We start from the raw sequence: 24,408 nt of genomic DNA, 5'->3' as shown, positions 1-24,408 counted from the left end.
TCCGTATGATAAAACCAAATGCATAATTCATCCCAGGGTCAAAACTATTGCCATCTGGAGCAATTGGCAATTTCTAAACATTTTTAATTGGTAAGTGTCATTGTGTCCTCGGATCCTTAAATCTTGCATTAGCTATAGCAGGCTTTCAACTTTAGACTTAGTCCTGAAATCTGCCATTTCAAGGTCTTCAAGGACCTATCTCATCTAGATGGCCTATATTTCACTAAAATATTTTCTGCATATTTTTTTTCCTCAAGAAAATGAAACTGGCAAGTCATTTTCAATGAAATCAATCCGTTCTGAAGCGACTCCTACACAACTAATGCGCCTTTTTCATTGCTAAAATCGACCCCCTGTGTCTTGGTGTCATGTCAGTGGCAGTAGCGGCGACCTGGTAGAATTTGGGGACAGAGTGTGTAGTTGTTTATAATCTAGTCTGTCTTTAGCGTTAATAATGATGGCGATGGTTTTTGCGACAACCACATTAAATATGCTGATGTGGTTTACTAATGCTTTTGTCACCAATTATAACCACTTGTTATCCCACAGCCTTTTAATTTTAACCCCATTTATTTTCCATCTGTGTATCCGTAGTGTAATTTCCAACGAATCGAAAATGTTTTGTTGACCTTCAAACCACACCTTTCAGCATGTTAATATTTTTACCAAAACTTCTTCTTTCTGCAATTGTGCATGATCATAAGCAAAAAGTTGGGAAAAAGTATCAGTTTTAGTGTTTTAGGTAATTGCAACTATGAATATGTATTATGAATGGTGGAATGGCGGGCATCTGGTTAGCACATCTGTCTCACAGTTCTGAAGATCACGGTTCAAATCCGGCCTCCCCTCTGCGGAGGTGTGCCATGTTATCCCTGTGCTTGCCTGTGTTTCTCCAGATACTCTGGTTTCCTCCTACATCCACAAAACACACACAGTAGTTTAACTTAAGAATCTAAATTGTCCCTTAGGTGTGAATGTAAATCCGTAGTTGTTTCTATGTGTCCTGCAACTGGCAAGGTGTACCCTGCCTCTCCTTCACAGTCGCTCCAGCATACGTGCGACCCTAGTGAGGATAAGCCAAGTGGAAAATGGATGAATGGATATATTATTAATAACGTGACCACCCCAATATAGATGTGTGTGTGTGTGCAAGTTTCTGTAGTGTATACTTACTGTATAACTGCGCAGAAAGAGAATGTTCAAGCCATTTACCCTTTTCTCAAACATTCTTTGTTTTTCAATATCAAAGAAGCGTTTCTTGTGGTGTTGCCAGAGAACGCTTCCACTTTGGCCACCCAGATGAACGTGCGACATCACGGTAAAACGTCCTGCCACGTCCTTCTTTCATTGTTTCGGCTTGAGCGACAAAGCGCAATGATTTTGATTTGCTTACACAGGGGTTATTAAAGGGCAGTAAACTGCAGCGAGAGACAAGTTTGTGGATGCAAAATATGAACGCACACACACACAATTCTGACAGTACCTACTCCCTGTTTGGAAGGTGGGTGTTTGGGTATCATTGATCTACTGTATTGAGCTGCCACTGAGTCACAGTGCACCACTGTGGGTGACATGGAGAAAAAACAATGCCCTTGAATGTTGGCATGACTCGTTGCTGTGTGTGTGTGTGTGTGTGTGTGTGTGTGTGTGCATGCTTGGCGCTGCTATCAGCGGAACAGGCTCACAGAATGAATATAGAGACAGTGTCGACAGTGTGAGATTAGATAGAAATAATAAATCCTGCAAAGTTGTTGTGGGACGGGGGCATTCATTATTATTTAATGACATGCGATCATAACTCTGCTAGGAATTTTAATCAATCAATGCATGTCTAATTTCCTGCTCAAAATGTGAGTGTGGTAATACATATCAGCGAGCTGGTATGATTGCTTGTTCAACTGATGCATCCTCTTAGTGAGTGGTCATTTTGCAAAGCTTGTACCCATCAGTGGAATCCCGCAAGCGTTCATTGAGTGATGACAAAATGTGTGAGAAGTTGATGCTCTTGTTGGCGAGCTTCTCCCTCTGCAGGCTATTTTCCTTTGGCTCTGCTGTGAGTTTCACCGTGCCATGACACCCAGTTGCATGCGTGCATCACACACTCACCTCTTTTGCTGCTAACAGGAGGGAGGGCTTCATTGATTTGCACCGCGTCGTATTCGCCAGCATGTTGGACATTAGCAGCCTCATTTTCCAAACCGCACCTTTTATTTTACATTCCCGAGCCAAAGCCCGTAGTGGATGCTTTAGGGTTGGAATTGGCATTTGAAGTATCAGTATATGTGGAAAAGGTTTGTCCAAACATCAAACACACACACACACACACACACACACACACCACATCATGCTGCCCTTCTAATTAAATCATTCTGTAAGAGAAAGCAAAACTGGAATATTCCTAGGATCTAGTGCGTTTCAAATACAGCAACACGCCTCCTGTATTGTCAGCCAAATCTAGTGGTATTACCCATTTACATATGTTGTTTGATACTCTTAATAGACATAAATGCAGTTACAAAAGTCAGTTCATTCATAGTCAATTGATAATGTAATTTGTGTGAAAGGTCACTTGCGGGGCACACATTGATAAACAAATCTTTTACACTCACATGCACATCTATGGATAATTTGATCTTCACTGGACCTAACATGCATGTCGTTGGAATGTGGGAGGATGCTTGAATACCCGGAGGGGGAAAAAAATGCCATGGGGAGGGGGCTTGGGGCATTCTAATAAAAAAGTGGTTTCTCTTCGCTTTCTCTTCGCTTTCAAGGCATTTAACTGATGTTATCATCTTTGCAAATTGTATTGAAACTTAACTGGAGTGATGCATCGCCCAAATGTATAAGCTGCGTAATACATTGGCTTCAATTATTGAGAACTGCATCTTTACCATACTGTACAAACTTGGAATTAGATGTAAAATAACTTCACGATTGATGAAGTTCTGCTTTCCTGCACAGTCCGAGTGTGCTGTGCCGAGTGACCGTCGATTCGTCATTAAGAGCTTGGACGTCGATCATTACAGAAGCCCCACCGGATGTTGCTCTGTGTGTGCATGTTTTACGTAACCGTTTTCTCATTTGTGTATATTCTACTTTGTTTGTCTTTTATTCATGGCTATATGTTGAATGGACTTAAATGTAACTGGAAGTGCAAAACTGATATTCCGGAAGTAGGCCCTTGCCAAGCATGTGAGGAGGATCAAAAGGGACCCTTAATGCAGAGGAAGTTTAACACATTCCAATTCGGTTCTCAGAATATCACAACCAAACTCCTTTATTTCAACCATGATAACAAAGTAAGTTATGCCAAATACAAATAAATATGCCAAATGAAAAACACGCCTCTCTTGGAATAACTGCGATTTACTTTATATGATATTGATTTTATTTTGACTGGCCCACATCCCCTTAGGTTGCCTTATACGCCCTTTTTGCTTGAATAAAACATGCAATAACAAGATGTGGCTGTCTTGCAGCAGAGGAACCGGGTTCAGCAGAGTCTTAAGTAATTTGCTTGCTTCTAAAGAGGTCGTAAAGGGAGTTGGGCTTGGGGGTTGTTTGGGAAGTTGGAAGTTGAGTGCTGGGTGTAGTTTTGGCTCGAGGATTCTGGCTGGGAACGAGGAGAATCCAGAGGGAGTTTTGTGTTAGTCCTCTGCTATGATTCACACTATATCAGTGCGTTGTTATTTTAAGTGGAGAACTCTTGTGCTAATCCATTCAGGGCCATTATATATGCCCCTGAATGGGGGAAAGCAAAGTGCCCAAATGTAAGGACTGTGTGATTATAATTCTATTGCCCAGTTTCTTGTTCAATGTAGTAGTAGTAGATTGTGACCAGAAATTCATGTAGCATGCATACCGCAGTCCTTGTGAGGACTCACGGTTGGTTATAGGATTTCAAGGTGTTTATTTGGAAGATCAAACACCTTACTTTCTTTCCAGTAGCCCCCCTGAGGCCATTTGTCCCAGTGTTTACTTCCCTCCTGGGACACATTATTTTCTCACTATTACACAATTTCAACACTCCCACAAATCACTGTCCTTGTACTGCAGACTCTTAAGGATGCCCTGAAGGAGCAAAGAGGTTGAAAGTGCACAATTAGGAGCAGATCTAAAATGGAAAATATGTGACTTCCATTAATGATCATCATTAAGCATAATCAGAGAGAAATGTGAATTAAAAACATACAAAATTAACATTAAAACTAGTGATTGCATTGTTTTAAGCAGTGTGAGGAGATGATACGGCACGATGATGACGCAAAACAAAGTGTCAAAAACAACAGAATTCATCATGGGTAAAAAGTGGAATGCTGTAGACTGGTTTAGTCACTAATCTCCAAACCAAAAAACTAGAGAGCATGCATTTTTCCTTCCAAATAGCAGACTGAAGGGTGTAACCAGCCAAAACAAACCACTGAAGCTGAAGTAGATGTACTTTGAAAGAAAAACCTTTGTCTCATTTTCCTGCTTTCACGTCAGAACCAAACGTTTTCAGTCGACAAAAAAATAATAATAATTGGCCTAACTTTTCCAATACTTTTAGAGGGTGAGTAATGAATCAAGAATACTAACTAGGGCTTTTTTAAAATTTTCAAATCCCTCCATTCTGACATTGTTTTCAAAGTCAGGTTCATTTTGTTTTTTACTCACCATAATGCCATAGTCATAGTCAGTTTTTCCTATTTTTTAGTTGAACTGTGGAACTGGTGTGCGGAACGTTGACCGACTGGTTTGCATATCCTCCTCACAGTTCAGAGTTTAAAGGTTTCAACTCGGGCGTCTGCCTCCATTTCAAAAACATGTTACTTAGGATGATTGAAGACTACTGTAATTTCCGGCCTATAAGCTGCGACTTTTTTTCACATGCTTTCCACCCTGCGGTTTATGCGGTGATGTGACTAATTTTTGCATTTTTTCTGACCGCCGCACGGGGGCACTCGAGGGGAAAAGGTAAGATTGAGACCGTGGAATAGATGTGCCAAGGAAGGGACTTTTACCGGTCCCTGTTAGCGCTTCGCTACCATGTTACTACCGTATCTAAGTGATTTTTACTGGTATGTTTTTTTTAAACCTGTTAGTGTGGCGCTAATGTTAGCATTAAACTCTCTGTGAACCGTCATTCTTTGTAAAATATCTCATATTTCAATGTGGGTTTCAATGTGGGCACTTGCGGCTTTTACACAGCTGCGGCGTGTAGATATATACCAAATGGTATTTCCTTTACAAATGTACAGGGGGAGGCTTATAACCAGGTGTGCTCTGTAGGCCGGGAATTACGGTAAATTATCTTGAATGTGCGCATGAATGCTTACTCATTTATATGTGCCCTACGATTGGTTAGCAACCAGGTCAATGTGTACCCCCCTTCTCATCCCAAAGTCATCAAGGACTGTCTCCAGCTCACCCGTGCCCCTATTGAGGATTAGCGTTATGAAAAATGGATAGATGAATGTTCAACTGATGCATACAGTGGGGATAACAATCGCATCACAAGATTGTATAAAGGTTAAATGTTATCTCACGGGCGACTGCGCCTTCATGAATTTTCACAAGTCATTTCCACCATTCTTTACTTCAGTCCTGATCTGTTTCGCAGAAGGGTTAGGGCTGTGAGTGCACTCAAACAATGTTTCCGAAGTGAATGGTGATTTGTTGTGACTAGCTCTCTTCTGTGCTCGACGGGCAGGCCCTTGTGTGGGCGTTCATCCACCACGCGCCTATGGACGCGGGCTTCCACAACAAATTCACACGGCCATTGAAAAATGGTTCATCGTGCAGGGCGCCATCCCTCATCCCTGTCACATCAGAATGTTCACACATCACCTTGTGTTTGACTTGGCTATGTGCTGATCATAAAAGAGTGTTTATTGATACTTGTTTGCGGTTTCAAAGTTACATGTCGAAAAACCAAATATCCCCATTGTGGATTAATCATTTTGCAAGTCAGAATACTGGAACACGCCATCAGGTTAGTGGGATTATTGTGTGCTCTTGGGGGCTAACATTAGTCAAAGTGGTTGCTGTTAATTTAACAAAATGTTTGCCCTGCAGTTATCCATCCATCCATTCATTTTCCAGACGGCTTATCCTATTTTTACACTTTAACAGTTCTGAAGTAGTATTTGTCATATCGATACAAATATTTGGCATCAACAGTGAAAGTGAAAACTGCGGCGTGATGTCACATGTTTTTCATAACCTGTTACAAACATTAAACTGATACAGTACATACAGTGATTAAAAATAAGTCTTGTCTACGTATATGTGGAACTGTGATTGAGTCGGTGACGTACCACGCCTCTCGCCTGAAGTCACGGACTCCAATTTACCCACAACCTGAAGGAATCCATTTCTGGTTCTATGGTTATGATCACTATATCCTCTCTTCTGCATGGGCTAGTATTTGTTCACATTTCACATAATAATTTTTGTAATTCGAGTTTTCGTTTGAATTCTGAGCCATTGCTTTCATTTTGGTTGATTTGCAAATGTTACCACATTTGGGAAGGTTCTCTTCTATTTATTTTCAGATGATCCAGACGGTTCATGCGTGTAAAAGAGTGTGTGAAGATATGAGACCCGCTAGGGGTCATGTTTTTTTTCCAACCAGATGTTGTGTGCAGCCACATTCTCGTGCGGAAACTCTTAAATCAGCTTCTAAATGGCCCAAGAGACACTTGTTTACGTCAAGTGTGGTCAGCATGCATTAGAGGGAGCTGAAAGGTATACGCAGAGGTGATGCAGATAAATTGGGGATAAAAAGTCACCTCATAGATGAACACAAAACATTTTGTACTGTACGAGCAGAAAGTAGCAACCACTGGCGACTAGCAAGGAACATTCATATGTACACCAACCTATCAGATATGAGTAAGAAAAATAAAATGTGAAATGTTCCCACATGTTAGGGCTAAATGGAGAGTACTCACACACACACACACGCTGTGTTGAAGCCAGCGCCAGGATATTTCAGCCAGCATAAATGTATTTTTTTTTTCTTGGCTGTTAAGTAGCTGTTTTAAAATAGAATGTGACATTGAGGATGAGAAAAATCTGATAACATTTTCTGTGTGGTAAATGAGTAATGGTGAGTCTGGTGTATTGTATATATTCACTAACAGCAATGACTGACCCAAGCTCACTTATGGCTGTTCAATCAAGAGCAGGTTGTGAACTTTACACTTTTTGTCCGTGAAAACAATGCCGGGTCACACAACACTGGTGCAAGCAGTCAAAAGCTGCTGTGCAGACAGCCAGGAAGATTTGAAAGTTACCAGCTACCTTGGGAGGAATAAAGCCAATGTTGTTTTGCTTGGACTTTGCTAATGAGCCTATTCATTAAGCATCACCACACAGATGTGCTGGACACGCTTCAGCCTGATTTTGTTTGGACTAAAATCTGCAAGCATGTCTACCCAGACTATTGTGAAGTACTACTTCTACATTACACACTTTTTTCACTTTCTTTGCACTACAAGCCTAACCGTCCTGGATTTCAGGATTTCAATCACAGGTCTGACCTTCCCGTGTTTGCTCAGGTTTTCCACTCCCAAATACCTCCAACATTACAATAATATGCATCCTAGCTTTGGGTGAAAAGTGGACTATACCCTGAACAGGTCACCAGTCAGTCACAGGGCAGATATCGACACCATCACTGACCGGGAATCGATACCACGCTGCCCGCATCAAAGTCAGGCGTGTGTACCACTACACCATCAGTGACTCCAACTCTTGGCATTTTAGTTTAATTGAAGATTAAATCATCCATCTGAGTGAATTTGGCTGTAAATAGTTGTCTGTGTGCTCTGAGATGAGCAGGCAGCAGGCCGGCCTCTCATCTTGAGTCAGGTGAGCCAATCTCAAGCTGACCTGCAACCTTAATGAAGGAGGAGGACCCTGTAGAAAGTCTGTAAAAAGGTAAAAAGACACACAGTGGGGCAGCACAGTGGATCAGCTGGTAAAGCGTTGGCCTCACAGTTCTGAGGACCTGGGTCCGATCCCGGCCCTGCCTGTGTGGAGTTTGCATGCTCTCCTCGTGCCTGTGTGGGTTTACCCCAGGCACTCCGGTTTCCTCCCACATCCCAAAAATATACAACATTAATTGGACACTCTAAATTGCCCCTTTCGACTGTCCAATTAATGTTGTGTATTTTTGGGATGTCGGAGGAAACCGGAGTGCCGGGAGAAAACCCACGCTGACACGGGGAGAACATTCAAAGTCCACACAGGTGGGGCCAGGATTGAATCCTGGACCTGAGAACTGTGAGGCCAACATTTTACAGCAGCACCACGGTGACGCCCAAGAAAAACTAATAGAATTTAACTGAACAAATTGTAAAATTATGTTGGAAATACAGGTCAATGTTTCTCACTATTACCAAAAAATGCATGTTTGGATAGGTATGGTCTGGCCTCCACAGAGCATCTTATAATTGTGTACACTCTTAACTTTGCCTATAGGAAAATTAGATAGCTGGTAGCTGTTAACATGCAGTTGTTTTTTTTTCCCTCTTTTCCAGTCGTCAGGCACTAGCGTCATGGTGGATATTGCAGTGATGGGAGAAGCACATGGACTGATTACAGACCTGCTGGCTGACCCCTCTCTGCCCTCCAACACCTGCACTTCACTACGGGCTGTCAGTAGCCTGCTCACCACCCAGCTCACCTTCCAGCCCTTGCACCGTCCACGCCCCTCTCCCCTGGTTAACCCCTCGGACGCCTACGTCTGCTCCGACTCGGAAGACGGACCTGAGAAGGGCGAGAAGACGTCCATCCATAAGGTAAGGAAAGTCATGGAAGAACGGTGGTGCAAATCATGATGAGAATTTTCAACCCAAATATCCAGTTCTTTGGGAAGTATGTGAAAGTACCCTTAGATGGAACTGCGGTACACCTTATTAGAGTCAAAATGATTTAAAGGGCACAAATCGTTCTACACACGTTAATCTTTGAGCCCGTCTTGCCGCTAATGGCTGCTGCAGCCTCTCAGACCTTTTAGCATCAAATGAAGGAGTGTGTTTTTGTAGAGTTGAGTGAAGAAAAATAGAGGACGTCTACTGCTTGGAGCTCGCTTCTCCCTTTCATAGCCACAGCTGTGTCAACATGACAGATGTGCAGAAGTCAGACGTGTACATGTGTGCTTGTGTGCGTGCGTGCTGGGATGTTGAAGAAGGAAGGAGGGCAATTTGGGAATTCGTTCCTCTCTCGAAAAGGTTAAAAAGACTTGCAAAAAGTTGGATGCACACCACGGTTTTGTTATTATTGAGTGCATTCTTGAATGCAACGCCTATCCTGGCTGTCCTTCAGTGAAACCAATCATATTGTCTGGACCTGTAGGAGTGACCACTGAGTCCACACTTATTAGGACTCCCGAGAGTCACTGTGTCCAGCTCTGTCTGCATAAGTGGAGAACTGCAGCAGGAGACATGTAAGTCAGCAATGAACCAAAAAAGAAAACCATTTGTCATTTGCATTTGTGGTTCCTGGCTAAAAGCAGGATTTAGTTTTTTGAAGGACTTTTTAAAGGGATAGGCTGTTTTCAAACTGCTCACAGGATTTCAATGTAGCCTCACTTCATTCTCACCCGCCCGTCCATGAGTCTCTGACCAAAGCCACGTTCCTCACTAACATGAAAGTGCCCAAGACGTGCACTGTAATGAGCCGATGCTACATCCTATCTTGACTTTTGCATGTTGGATTGTTACAAAACACTAAGGGGCCAATTTTCATAACTGGCGTAAATCTGTCATAAAAACTGCCCCATGGGCAATTTAGACCAGTGTTACGAATTTTGTAGACCAGCGCAGGCGGATCCGAGAATGGGCGAGCTATGCCACAATTGTTTACAGCTGACTTCAACTACTACATCATTTCATGTCATATGCTTCATCAGCAAATAAGTCGCAATTGAGGACTTTAGAGATACGGTAGACTACGGCGATACTGTATGAGCTCTATGTGATGGTACAATGGAAAAGCTAGTGTCATCTTGGAGATCCATTTGACACTTGTATTTATTGATGATGAGTTTACTTAAAGAGAAACACATCTATAACTTGTTTTTATTTATTCATTACATTTGGGATAATTTTTCTGTCTGTGCAGCGTCTGAGGCGGAGTCTCCACCCGGGTCTCCTGAGGAGGACCTCCTCGACATGGACCACCACCACCTCGGCCACAGGCCTGCCCACAATTGAGCCAGGGCCTGTGCGGAGGGACCGCAGCGCCAGCATCAAACCCTTCCATGAAACACTCACGTGCAGGTAGCTGACAGTTATACATCTCATGCAGGCGCCGAGGCCACCTTTTACTTGTACACAGGCAGTTTTTGGTTGCCCTATTTCAATAATCACACGCTTCATTAGATCATACTTTGCCACACAGTTGTGCTAAACTGCAAAGCAAGCCCCCTTATAATGGCTTTCACATTATGACATATTACACCGTATGTTATTAGGTTTATTCCCAGTGGTGTGGCGGCAGTTTTTACTGAACGCATCAGCATGACTGAAAAGTCATGGCCCAGTAGTTCACAGAAAAGGGATGCGTGTGCACCCAAACACAGAATGGAAAGAAGGCCCACAGGCAAAAGCATTAACCTGAATAACTAAGACACGCATTAACTCTCAGCACATTAGTGCCTTAGATAGCACGAGAGCCTGGTACATGAATGGGCCCAAGTGACTGATATAATGTGTGGTTTTGTGCTGTGTGGTCGGTTTGGGCCTGAAGGTTTGGAAGCAAGTTTAGATGCATTCATGTGAGGGTTTTAATGTACTATCTGTTTTAGTTTGCACTTGATATATTATTTGACTACTGCATTTTGTTGGGAAAGAAATGCAAAACGACTTAAGCCCCATCTGACCCTGACCGTGTCTTCCAATTTTCTAACAAGTAATGTCCATAAATGAAATTGTTCCTATATTGCATACTTTGTGATCAATGCATAAGTGGTGTTTTTTACACATTGATTGTGGTAACTATGCTATTTTGAGAAAAAAAAAAAAAAGGACAGCTAATCATGTTTTGAATCAGTTTCCAAGTGCTACAGTGTCAAAATTCATCACCAACTGTCACACCCTGATGTTTCTGTCTTGCAATGGACCTTTTCGTTAGTGAGCTTCAGCTCCGAACCCTTAGCCATGTCCCACAAGCTTCAAAAATGGTGATTGAACAGAACATATTTGAAGTGGATTCCCTATTGCGTATTTCAGATATTGCGGTATGTTTTTTTGCTAAATGTGTCAGACTTGTCCAAGAGAGTTCTACAGAGAGGTCTCAACTTTTGCATGGAATTAAGATTTTGGACGGAGCAGGACGCAATTTGAGAGTTACAGCAAAATGTTGGCGATCGATGCAAAAAAGTTTGACGCCTCACAAACTTCATATTGAAATCCAACAGGTTAAAATCGTGGAATCGTACTGCACATGTAAAGCAGGGTGAGTACTTTTTATTTGGAAAGATCTCGATCAGATACGAGCAATATCAGTGTAGTCTTTATAATCAAATGGGTGTATTCATTTGACTTGGCTCGTAATTGAACCCAGAGCTCTGTCTTAAAAGTCCGATGTCAAACAAATAGGCAAATAGAATTTCTTTTGCATGACGTGGTGCATTTACGTATCACTAACCTGACTCTTTGGCATAAAACACTACGCACTTCGTGCAGCAGGTCAGTTAACAAACACTTAAAGTGAAAATTGTTCTCCTGCAATGTATAAAGCACTGATAATAATTCAATCAAACTCAGAGAAGATGCTTCTCCGTCACTTACCTTCAAAGATACAGCCTTGTGTTTGTTGATATTGTCCACATTTAGTTGTGCATGCCCATATTTTCTCGCCAAAACCCACACAAAATTAGGGAGTTCAAACCGCGGTCATTGATGACTTTATGCATGATGTCACTTTTAGTAAGCACCATTAAAACTATCAATTTATTCATACTAAATGTCTGATTTTTCTGTTGGTTTTTTTTGTAAATCTGTTTTGTTTTCTCCTTTCTCTTTGGTTTTGTATGCCCATTTTCCAATAATTGTTAGAAAATAATTACATTATTGTAAAAGTAAAAAATTGTGTTTACCTAGTTTTACATCGACACCTGTGATAGACCTGGTAACTAGTCCAGAGGTCTAAGCAAAAGTGGGATGAAGGTTAGAAGATTTTACTTCTTGAAGAGACCCTTCATGAAAATCATATCTGTGGCTCGGCCCAAGTTGAGCACACACTTAAGGATTTACAATGGTCATCTACCATATTTGTCGCCCCCTACCATTTCTTGAACACATGGTTTCAATTTCCTTGTCTGTGCTTCATCATCATACCTTTAGGATCTTAATTAGACATTTAGCCCTGCTTTCCTTACCCCCAGAATATACACATTATGTCATCCTATACGTAGTGTTTAGGAATAACATCAGCCTCAAAGCTAAAATACATGTTTTTATTATACGGTGAATAAAAATAATTCCTTCTATATTGTGTAGACGGCTTGCTATTATCATATTTACGTCATCTGGCTCAAAAAGCGAGTAGATTACTGGAAGTAGAAGCGTTGGCTACGGTGTTTATCGTGGCTTGGCCGTTGTCTGATTGGGCCTCGGACCAAAGCTAGTTTGTCAGTGTGTTGTGATTGGTTAGACATCAAATCTGCAGCAGAGAGTGAGGAGAGGGTGCAAAGGCCAGGCAAAATGAACCAAAAGTATTACAATAAACAACATGGGAGTAAAAGAATCCTTAAAATGTTCCTTTACTGGCTAATTAATTGACCTATTTATTCCATGTCATGAATCATGCAATAGTTCTCTACTTCTATATGTTTGTGTAAATTATCATGCGAAGTCATGCCATGGTAATCTGGCTTCAGTTCTAATTTTTAGTTCTGGAGCCTCTGTATGCATGCCATGGTGGGTTTTGTCCCCTGAGGGGGGTTAAAAGTAGGGTGTTGTTGTTAGCCGGTCAAGTTACTGAAACTGTTGTCTTGCTTCCGAATCAATCAATTGTTCACTCATCTTGCAGCAAAGACGATCGTTGTGGCCAGTTCAACTTCCAGTTGAACGAGGCAAACCTTTGCGGTGCAGATGTCAGGACATTGTTATGGGCAGACTGACTACAGGCGATGACTCAAACCTCCTCCTTTTTCGTTTGACATACATGGCTTCTTTAACCCCTCTTTTAAGCAACAGTCCTCCAAATTGGGAATTTGGACATTGTTTTCCTTGGCAAAATGTCCCAGCCTCTTGAGATACAAATGAACCATTGATTCAGCACCCAAAGATGCAGCCCGTCAATGCTGTGCCATGCGTCTGTGGAGCAGATGCTTGGTCTCTCCAATGTAGAGGTCATTGCACTCCACACACTACTGCACTGCCTAACACTCAGTTTGCCATGATTCAACCTTTGCAGATTTCTCCTCTATTCCAAAAACATGTCAGGTTAATTGAAGACACTAACGTTCTGTGGGCATGTGAGTGTGAATAGTAGTTTGTCTCAGCTCACCTGTGCCTTGCATGAAGACAAACAGTACACGCCCATGAAATTATAATCAGCAATCAGTAGGTTAGTTCATACACACAATAGTCCAAGTGTCCAAATATCTATCCGTTTTCTTTCTCAATTACTGGACCACTCCTGTCTAGGGCCACAGGGAACCTATCAGAGGTAACTTTTGGTCAAAGGTAAGGTCAACTCTAGAGTAGTCGCCCGTCAGTCTCTGGGAACAGAGAGGCTCATGTAGATTCAGACTGGTCACAACCTGATATTCATGTTTTGTTTTTCTCGGGTTTTTTTTTGTTTTTTTTTTGGGGAGGGGGGGTTGCGATCAAGCCACAGAATACTTACAGAAAACTCTAGAGACCAAGCTCCACACAGAAAACCAAGATTGAAATTCTGAACCCCTACTTGTGAGGCGCTAACCACAAGACATAACTGTGCCAGCCAATCATTTTCTATGCTTCTTGTCCTTACTCAGGTCATGGCTCGGTTGGAGTTTTTCGTACGTAGTTGATTTCAACTGAGGGACAGGGTACACCATGCGCTGGTCACCAGCAAATTGCAAGGCGACAATCACCATTCACACGCTCACTCACACCGATGGATAATTTAGAGTCTTTAATATTAAACCAAACACGCATATTGTTGTAACATGAGAGGAATCCATGAAGGCATTGAGAGAACGTGCAAAGTCCACACAGGAAGGCCTGACCTCAGACTATGAGGCAGAAATTCTTAACCATCCACTGTGCCCAACCACCCCTATATATACAAGACGTTTAAAAAAAAAAAATCCTGTATGAATGTGGTCTGCGCTGCCTTCCCACAAGTAGCTGCCGATAGTATCCCCCATCACCCTGCCATTTTTTTAGGAATGAAGTTCTACATCATATTTTTCTTTATTGTAAGTTAGTCATTTTACTTCAGCCTATACAGGTATAACTATTGTATGTATTGGAAAAAGTGTAGTTTAGCTGGAGTCACAGTGAGTACAATACTTTCCACGTAACAAATGTAATGACAGCTCGAGTCGCTCTGTAGTGTATTTACAGGCCTCGGTGCAGACTCAGGATGTTCTTGTGATAAAACCAAAGTCACCTGATACCTGGCGGCGTATGAATACGTCCACCCTTCGTTCCTATTTTCCTTCTGAACTAAGGGCTCAATGTCACTCGCTGAGCTTATTCTGCTGCATTAGCAGAATAGGAAGAAAGGCTGCCAGTTTTTCAACTTTCATTAAAAGTCAAACCTTTTAAGCCAAGCACTCCTGCCTTGTGCAGACCCCCCTGACAATAATGCACGAACTGTTCGCCCGCCAAACTATCAAACTATTTTATATTCCACACCTGCTAGACATTACATGCAGCGGTCCAACCTGGCCGCGCAGACACAACAGACTTCTTTGTTGGGGCCTCGGAACCATTAGTCTAGGGTGGGCACGATACACCTCACCAAACAATTTATCAGAGGGAGATACAGAGACAACACTGCATGCCTTTATGCTCCTTGTGACACCATGCTGGAACGGCAGGCAATTCCTCCACGTTTTACAACATTTGGGAAGAGGTATTTTAATTGGAAACACCTCCAGCATGACTGTGCAGGCCGCATTGGAGAAACATGGAGGAGCAGCATTTGTGAGCTGATTGAGTGGCTCCTCGTATTGATTTATCTTGAATGGACTTGCAATTCCGCGTGTCATTCAGAGCAGCACAGAGATCAAAGAATGCTGCCTTTTAATTTATTTGTGTGAGCATTCACTAACGGTTTTTTTAAGCATCTGTGCAAGCAGTGTTAGCTCAAGCATTGACAGGAAAAAAAATACTTGAAGGGATCCCTCATTAACTTTTTCCTGTCAACGTAGTCCAAGTGCTTTCACATCGAAGACAGATAGGCCGATATTGAATGGAATCCATCCCAATTTTTCAACTCAGCTGATGACAGCAAGGACTTGTACTCTTGATTTTCTACAAGCAAACACGTGTACTATTCTTGGTCTGTTCCCCCAGTCCATTTCTGTTGAATGAGCCTTTTTTGAAGGCCTGAGTTTGATTTTAATTAGTTCCTCCAAGCAATGTGTCAACAATATTTATATATTTTTCAATATGACATTTTTCAATATGACAAAAACTGGAACAACATGTGATCCTTCTTGTCTACAGTTGTGGAAGACCATACATCAGACTGAGCCACGGAGAAGGCTCCATAGATAAGGGAGACAGGATACCACGCCCAGGTACACTCTCCACAGGTTGCAATACTTAACATGTGGTGTCAAGTTCTCAACACAGGGCTGTTTGGCATATCATTGACATTTTTTTCCATTCAAACCAGAAGTTAACCATTTTAATTTTTGTTGTTGTACAATATTTCTGGTGCAAGTAATACAATTGGTTTAATACATTTTGTTATCTATTACCAGAGGTGGTACAGTGGAGCAACTGGTTAGAGGGTTGGCCTCACAGTTCTGAGGACCGGGATTCGAATCCCGACCCCGCCTGTGTGGAGTTTGCATGTTCTTCCCGTGCCTGCGTGGGTTTTTTCCGGGGACTCAGGTTTCCTCCCACATCCCAAAAACATGCACTATTTGGAGACAATAAATTGTCCAGAGGTGTGATTGCGAGTGTGAATTGTTGTCCGTTTCTATGTGCCCTACGATTGGCTGGCAACCAGTTCAGGGTGTACCCCGCCTCCTGCCCGATGATAGCTTGGATAGTGTCCAGCACTCCTGTGACCCTTGTGAGGATAAGCAACATGGATGTATGGATGGATGGATGGATGACCATATACATTTGGGTATGTCGTAGACATCTTTTTGTCAATAATTGTACAAACTTTTAAGAGTGTAAAAGTTGTTTATAAGAGGATGTGGCTGGATGTTCACCCTGCAACTGCAGGGTCACCAGTTCGTATCCCTAAGGATGTGATCGTTGTGTCCCTGGACCAAGACACAAATGTGGTTTGATGTTTAGTGGTGGTTGGAGGGGCTGTAGACCCAGAATGGTAGTCACACTTCCATCAGGTAGGTCCAGGGCTAGAGCTGTGACTTTAAAAGGAAGACAAGAAGAAACATTTGAATCTTGTCAATTAGCGTGATCAATGATTAATATTCCTCTGATATACATACATTTCATTGATCCATCAATCCATTTTCCATATCTCTTGTCCTACTAGGGTTGCAGGCGAGCTGGAGTCTGTCCCAGCCAACTGGTCGAGAGTCGGGGTACACCTTGAATTGGTTGCCAGCCAATAGCTGTTATTTATCTATCTCTGGTTCACACAACTTCACTTGCGATAGTACAGCCAGCTCTCAAAACATAAACCATTTAGCAACACCTGTGCATTCATTCTCTTTAAAGAAAATGTCACCTATTGATGTTTTTCATATTGTAGACAAACTTAAAGAAAACAATAGTACTGCCCTGGATGGTCTGGAAGTTACAGCTCTCAATTGCTGCCCAGGTTATATTGTACTAAATTGCTAATTTATTTAATCTGACTTTTCTATATGTTCAATTTCTTGTATTTGGAAGGCTGTAAAAGTTACCTTGCTTTTCAAATCAAGAAATCCAACAGATGAGAATTATGATAGTCCGAGCTGTATTTGTTCCACTGCCAATGTGCAGTACAATTTCAATCTGGCTTCAGACCTAATTTCTCCACCACAACAGCTTTTCTTAAATTTACTGTGTTCTCATATGATAAAAACAAACTCACCTGTGCTATCTTGATTGATCGCTCAAAAGCTTTTCATATGGTTGATCACAATTTTATTGACAAATTATTTGCCATTCATTTAAATCATCATGCTATGCTTTGGTTCAATGATTTATCTCCTTTATACATGTCAGTTGTCTTTCATTAATTGTTGAAAATTCTCACCCACAAGGCTCCACCTTGGGACCCCTCCTTTTTCTCATTATCAACGACCTTTGAGGATCAGCGTTGAATTAACTTGTCCACAGTTATTCATTCATATCTCATATCCAAAAGGCTCTGACTTAATTTCTGTTAAAAATATGGCCCTTTAACATTCGTCACTGTCATCTATATCATTCTGTCAACTGGTTACAACCAAACTCAAAAGATGTCATTTTCACTAGATTCAATTTGTCTTTAATTGTGTTCACTTTAATTGTGTCACTTCTTCCAAGCAGATCTACTTATTCCTTTTGACATTTACAGTATCCTTTAACCATCCTCAGATGTTTAAAGAAATTGGTCCCAGATCCTTTAATTACAAATTTCCATCTTTTTGGAATAATCTCCCCGACTCGCTGAAATCAATTATGTCTTTGATTTGTTTCATTGTTTCTTTATTCCAATATCTTAAAACATCATGTTCATGTTTTCAATTTGTTTGTATTACTATTTTGATAGATTTTATCAATAAATATTACAGATAATCTGATTGTTCTGGTTATGATAATGAAGTACGAAGTGTTTGAGTCACAGTTTACGATCTCTTGTCTGATGGTGGTAGAAGTGGCGGGACTGGTTAAGAGTGCTAATAAATATTTTGTTTTATGGTGGATACTGGTTAGAAGATCTGCCACATTGTTCTGAAAACTCTGTTTGAATCCAATGATCCTGAGAAAGGTGAGGAATCAACCCAGGACCACACGACAGGACTTGGTCAATGACCTGAAAAGAGCTCGGACCACCGTTTCCAAGGTGACTGTTGGTAATACACTAAGACGTCATGGTTTGAAATCATGCATGGCACGGAAGGTTGTCAAGGCCCATCGTAAGTTTGCCAATGACCATTTGAATGATACAGAGGAGTCATGGGAGAAAGTTTTGTGGTCAGATGAGACCAAAATTTTAACTTTTTGGTCATAATTCCACGAACTGTTTGGAAGAAGATGAATGATGAGTTCCATCCCAAGAACACCATCCCTACTGTGAAGCATGGGGTCGTAGCATCATGCTTTGGGGGTGTTTATCTGCACATGGGACACGACGACTGCACATATTAAGGAGAGGATGACCAGGGCCGTGTATTGTGAGATTTTGGGGAACACCCTCTTTCCCTCAGAGCATTGAAGATGGGTCGTGGCTGCGTCTTTCAACATGACAATGACCCAAAGGACACAGCCAGGAAAACCAAGGAGTGGCTCCGTAAGAAGCATATCAAGGTTTTTGCTTTGGACAAGCCAGTCTCCAGACTTAAACCCAATGGAAAATCTTTGGAGGGAACTGAAACTCCGTGTTTCTCAGTGACAGCCCAGAAACCCATTTGATCTAGAGATCTCTGTGAAGAAGTGGGCCAAAAGCCCTCCTGCAGTGGTTGCCAACCTAGTGAACAACTACAGGACCTCTGTAATTGTAAACAAGGGCTACTGTACCAAATATTAACATTGGTTTTCTCAGGTGTTCAAATACGTATTTGCAGCTGTATCACACAAATAAATCGTTAAAAAAATCATACATTGTGATTTCTGGATTTTTCTTTCAAGATTATCTTCACAGTGGAAATGCATCTCCGATGAAAATTTCAGACCCCTCCATGATTTCTAAGTGGAAGAACATAGCAGGGTGTTCAAATACTTATTTTCTTTACTGTAAGTGTGAATGGTTGGTTGTTCATATCTGCCCTGGGAGTGGTTGGCCACCACCTCAGGGTGTACCCCGCCTCTTCCCTGCAGTTAGCAGGAATTTAGGCTGCAGTGTGAAAATGGTTAGATGGAGTTTTGTTTTTGGTTTGTAAGATGTTTTTTGTTGTTGTGTAACTCTATTTCGTCATGCATGTTGTATTTGAGGTTTTGGGACCCTCTCGAAAAGGAGATGGGGTTTTCCTCATTAACTTCAAATTCAAATCGGATTTCATATGAAAAATATTATTGACTCAAACCGTTCAGAATTTAATTGTAAGCCCTTTGAATCATAAAAGAATCGAATCAGACAAGTTTAAAATGTACCGTCCCTGAATCATATATCATATTCCATGTATTGATGTACATGTTAAATTGCCTTTTATTGGAGTGTACGCCATCTACCCATCTCAAATAACCATGCAATAAAAATAGTTAAAAAAAATAGTTGACAGGATATGAATCATCTTAGGTTTACTCTTAAGTGTTTAGGTTTTTCATTGGGCAGCTACGGTACTTCGAGACCTCTTCTTAGTAACAAGAATATCACATCACAAAACTACACACTATGACAATTATAATTATAAGCTCCAAAATGAAATTTTTTGGACAGACATTGTTTGTAGTGTAATTTTCCTGTCATTCCAACCCGATAATTTCTTGGAGTTCCAAGAAATATGCACTTGTATAATGAAATCCTAACCCCCACTAAAGAGAAGAAGTGGCGGTTTTCTGGGGACCCAGTTATGAACTTGTGATGTATTCTTATTGCATTTTCTAATCGCAGAGAACCAAGCGGTTGTGTCGTCGGACTATGATAGCACCCATGAAGCCAACCACAGTGACAGCAGTGATGTAGCACAAACAGAGGAGGACATAGAAGGAAAATCCTCCCTGAATGTCATTCTCCACCCGCTTATACCACCTGAGGTAAGACGGGCCGCCATAAGTACAACTCTTAAATGACCCTCAGAATCATCACATGGTAAGAAACGAACCCTCCATTTTCATCATGTACAGGACAAACCTATTCTGGCCCCAGAGCCGCTATTAATGGAAAATTTAGACCCGATGATGAGTCAGCTAAACAATTGGAACTTTCCCATCTTTAGCTTGATGGAGAAGACGAATGGCAACTGTGGACGGATCCTCAGTCAGGTGATCAAGTCTGAAGAAAGGCTTCACTATTCTATCTTCTATCCTTTGTTAGTGTTGTAGTTTTGCTGGAGCCTGTCACAGCTGACTTTGGTTGAGAGTGGTGGTCCATCCTGACCTGGTTGCCACCCAGTTGCAGGATACATTTTGAATGTGGAAGGAAGTCTAGTGTACCCAAAGAAAACCCAGACAAGCCTTGGGAGAACATGCAAATTCACAACACGAAAGACACAGCTGAGATTCTAACCCTGAACCTCCTGTGAGTCACAGGTGCTAAACACCACAACACTGTATTCCCTAATTCATGATTCATCCAGTTAATTGGGTAATTACCTGAGTTCCAAATGCTTTAAAATTTGAAAGTCCGAATGGAATTTAGATAGGGGTGAATTTAACTGTAAATCTTATGGATAATTAATCACATCAGTAGGTAACACTATGCTAGAAATTCTCAACATATTTTTGAACGTGCTGGAATTCGAGTTGGGAAAAGTTATTCAAAACATTGCACCAGGCACGGCATATGTTTTCTTGGAGTATGTCTGGTGATGTGATATGAGCAGCACAGTGGAGAAGGGACTGACCTGAGAGTCTGGATGTCCTTGGTTTCAAATTGTGAGTTTGGCTCTCCTATTTGGAGTCATGTTCATCCTTTGCTTGTAGTGGTTTTCCTCGGCTACTCCTGCTTTCTCCTGATTGCAGAGTCATGTTGGTGACGTTAATTTAAAACTCTAGATTGTCCATAGGCGTGTATGGGTGTCTGTCTATATCTGCAACCAGTCCAGGGCGTACCTGGCATGTTGACCAAGGTCAGCTTGGATAGACTCCAGCACATTCGTGACCCAACAAGGAAAAGCATTATAGAAATTGGATGGATGCTGATACCATTATGTCTCCACAGGTTTCTTACAGACTTTTTGAGGATACTGGGTTGTTTCAGACCTTCAAGATTCCAATCAAAGAATTCATGAACTACTTCCATGCCCTTGAAAATGGTTACAGAGACATACCATGTAAGCTTGTATACATCTTGTCTGCTTATGTTACATTTAGGATCTTCACCATAACCAATCAACCAAATCACCCACTAGAGGAGGATTGCATTGTCACAGTTAATTGGGTTAAATTTTGGATTTACAAAGACTGATAAGCAGCTCAACAGTGCACTCTGGTGGAGAATGATAAACTTGACTATATTATTTCCTGACCAAGACCATAATAGGGTGCACGCCACAGATGTGCTCCACGCAGTCTGGTACCTCACCACACAGCCGGTTCCTGGTCTGCCCAGCCTCATTGCTGACCACAGCTCTGCTAGTGACTCAGGTGTGTCCCTCGATGTTAACTACACATTTTGTCAAGGTCATTTATTGTCCTTCTGAATACTTTCATAGAAACAGCACAGTTTGCACTCTGCACTAGTGAATTAGTTGCACCAAAATGCAGATAAATGTAAGGGTGTTAATCAAGGTTGATGGATTTATAAACTGTCATTATCTATAGTGCCTGTTCTCATTGGGGTTATAGACTTGCAGGTTAGTATTATCCTATCCTGGCTGACTTTGGAGCGAGAGACAGGGTGCACTCGTTGCCAGACAATTCACACCTTATTTAGACAAACAGCCACTCATACTCACATTTACACCTATTGAATTTTCAGTACTTTGAATTAACCGAAATTGCATGTTTTTAGAATGTTAGAGGAAGCTGAAGTACCAGGAGAAATCATATGAAAGGTGAGAACTTGCAAAGTCCACACAGGAAGGCCAGAGTTGGGTTTCCCACCTTGAATGTCAGAACTGTGAGGCAGGCATACAAAACACATACACAACCATGCTCCCCGGAGCGTTTCCAAATTTCAATTTTAGCACAAAATCTTGAGAAGTATCTTAATTTGTTGTCTATTTTTACAAGATTAAAAGATACAATAATAATAGTAATAATCCAGGCTCCCACCTCTCTGTGTTGAGTTTGCATATCCTTCCTGGGTTTCTGGAGGTTTTTTTTTTTAGGTACTGTAGCTTCCTCCCTTCCAAAACATGCATGCTAGGGTCACTGAAAAAAATTGCCTTGAGGTGCGCTAAGCATTTGCCTGGCAACCAGCGTGTATCCCGCCTCGTAGCCAAAGTCTTCAGCTCACCATGACCCTAATGGGGATAAGCAGTATACAAAAAGTGGATGAATGGATTAAGATAATTATTGATTCTTTTTAAATTAGGTTAGTCATTACAAAAGCCCTTACAAAAAAATTATGTTCACAATAATCGTGTTGTGATGAATTTGCTTCCAGCTACAGAAACATAATTTTTATCGTTTAAATATTTTTCTAGCTGCAACTGTTTTCATTTTGCCATCTATCCACAGCCTAACTAGAAGGCATCTCATTAATGCTTTTGAGAGAAACCATTGTATGAGAAATTTGTTGTCTTTTCCTAGGCAAAGTTTCTTATCTTATTCAAGCTCAGGGCACTTCCATTCACACAGTGAAACTATTTGAAGTCCTGAACAGCATGAAATTGCAGGCAGATTAGAATTTGCTTCTAACTATATTTTCATTCCCTCATTTCTATGCCTTAGTGAGGCCTTCCCTTTGATCCACATGCGAGTGGATTTTGAGAGTTCAAAAATGTTTCTCGGTCTATGCATATATACACTCAAGTGTGTTAGTGTTTAAGAATATGTACTCTTGAAGCCCAATATATATGTGTGTTTGTGCAAACGGCGACACCCGGTTCTTCACCTCACTGCCTTGTTCTGCTTGCCTTGGGACCAGATTCCGACAGCGGAATAACTCACAGTCATAAGGGCTTCTTGGTGTCAAAGACATACACTGTGTCAGAGGACGGTTATGGCTGCTTGTCTGGCCTCATACCGGCTCTGGAGCTTATGGCCCTCTACGTGGCTGCAGCTATGCACGACTATGACCACCCGGGACGGACCAACGCATTCCTTGTGGCTACCAGTGCCCCGCAGGTAAACTTAATCTAAAACTATGGACTGTGATGTTTTTTTTTGTGCCCCCTTCTGTTGGTATTCAGTATAACAACAAAGCTGTCCATCGCTTCGATGTGCCGAGTCCAAGTGTCCCAGTCTCCCCCTCTCCCAACCCCTCACGGTTGATTATACAGGAACGTAGTGTATTATACAGAGCTGTTGAAACCTGTGAGTTATATGAAACAAGCAAGAGAAACTTGAGGAATCTAGCTTTCAATCATACTAGAGTACATGAAGGGATTCCAACTAGAAGGACAAAGATAGTTAATTTATTAATGACCTTTGTGCTGCAATAACAATACTGATGGAAATTGAAAATTCTCTAAATACAGTGGCGGTTTGTGTTATACGTATAGCTGTCTGTTCCTATTAACCCTGTGGTTGGCTTTTAGCTTTTCATAAGCTGTATAAATTATTCCAATGCCAATTGATGTTTTAGTCTGCATGTACAATCATTTCAACAAAGTATATATAGTCATTCCTCCCTCCCTTTTCATTTTTACCACATTATAAAGAAGTTGTCCCCACTTGGTATGTCTGCTGTTTACTGTTGTAAAGTGGCAGTGTTTTGTGCCTGTCTAGGCGGTGCTATACAATGACCGGTCGGTTCTGGAAAACCACCACGCTGCCTCGGCCTGGAACCTCCTGTTGTCCCGACCAGAGTTCAACTTCCTCGTCAACCTGGACCACAGGGAGTTCAAGCGATTCCGTTTCTTGGTCATTGAGGCCATACTGGCCACAGATTTGAAGAAGCACTTTGATTTTCTTGCAGAGTTTAATGCAAAGGTATTTATGCTTTGTATGCTAACAATCAAGCAATTTTGAGGAATTGTAAATTTCATGTATGGGTATTTATTTTTATGGGCGAAATGTGTCAGTTCATTTATTTTCTATAGTGCTTATCCACATTAGGGTCACAGATGAGCAGGAGCATACCGATCCTAACTGTGGACAATTATTAGACTGATCACTCATCAATCGCAGGGTACTTATAGTACACCATGCAACAACTTATTAATCAAAAATGTATTGCATCTGATGCACAGCTCTTTGCCAGCTCGTTGCGTTTCCAAGTCACTGAATAAATTTGCCAACAGAACAACAAATTTATGCTGCTGAAAACCAGCAGTGGAGATTTTAAGCTGCACTATATATGTTGCAT

The 24,408-nt window shown here is 41.5% G+C and overlaps 1 protein-coding gene across 2 annotated transcripts in view; it reads left to right on the top strand.

The window, feature by feature from the left end:
- Positions 1-24,408, top strand: part of LOC133502196 (cGMP-inhibited 3',5'-cyclic phosphodiesterase 3A-like) — a 77,011-nt gene that overhangs the window by 48,592 nt on the left and 4,011 nt on the right. For both annotated transcript variants that reach the window (XM_061822713.1, XM_061822714.1), the window contains exons 3-11: positions 8,532-8,792; positions 10,117-10,274; positions 15,666-15,739; positions 19,885-20,027; positions 20,118-20,255; positions 21,154-21,265; positions 21,465-21,578; positions 23,026-23,225; positions 23,829-24,032. In XM_061822713.1, the coding sequence (XP_061678697.1) occupies positions 8,532-8,792; positions 10,117-10,274; positions 15,666-15,739; positions 19,885-20,027; positions 20,118-20,255; positions 21,154-21,265; positions 21,465-21,578; positions 23,026-23,225; positions 23,829-24,032 (1,404 nt within the window). The remainder of the gene's footprint in view (positions 1-8,531; positions 8,793-10,116; positions 10,275-15,665; positions 15,740-19,884; positions 20,028-20,117; positions 20,256-21,153; positions 21,266-21,464; positions 21,579-23,025; positions 23,226-23,828; positions 24,033-24,408) is intronic.

Source organism: Syngnathoides biaculeatus, chromosome 6 (assembly GCF_019802595.1).
Source record: "Syngnathoides biaculeatus isolate LvHL_M chromosome 6, ASM1980259v1, whole genome shotgun sequence".
In the NCBI taxonomy this organism is placed as follows: Eukaryota; Metazoa; Chordata; class Actinopteri; order Syngnathiformes; family Syngnathidae; genus Syngnathoides; species Syngnathoides biaculeatus.
Note: the sequence above shows the minus strand (reverse complement) of the source record. Positions and strands in the feature narration are given on the sequence as shown.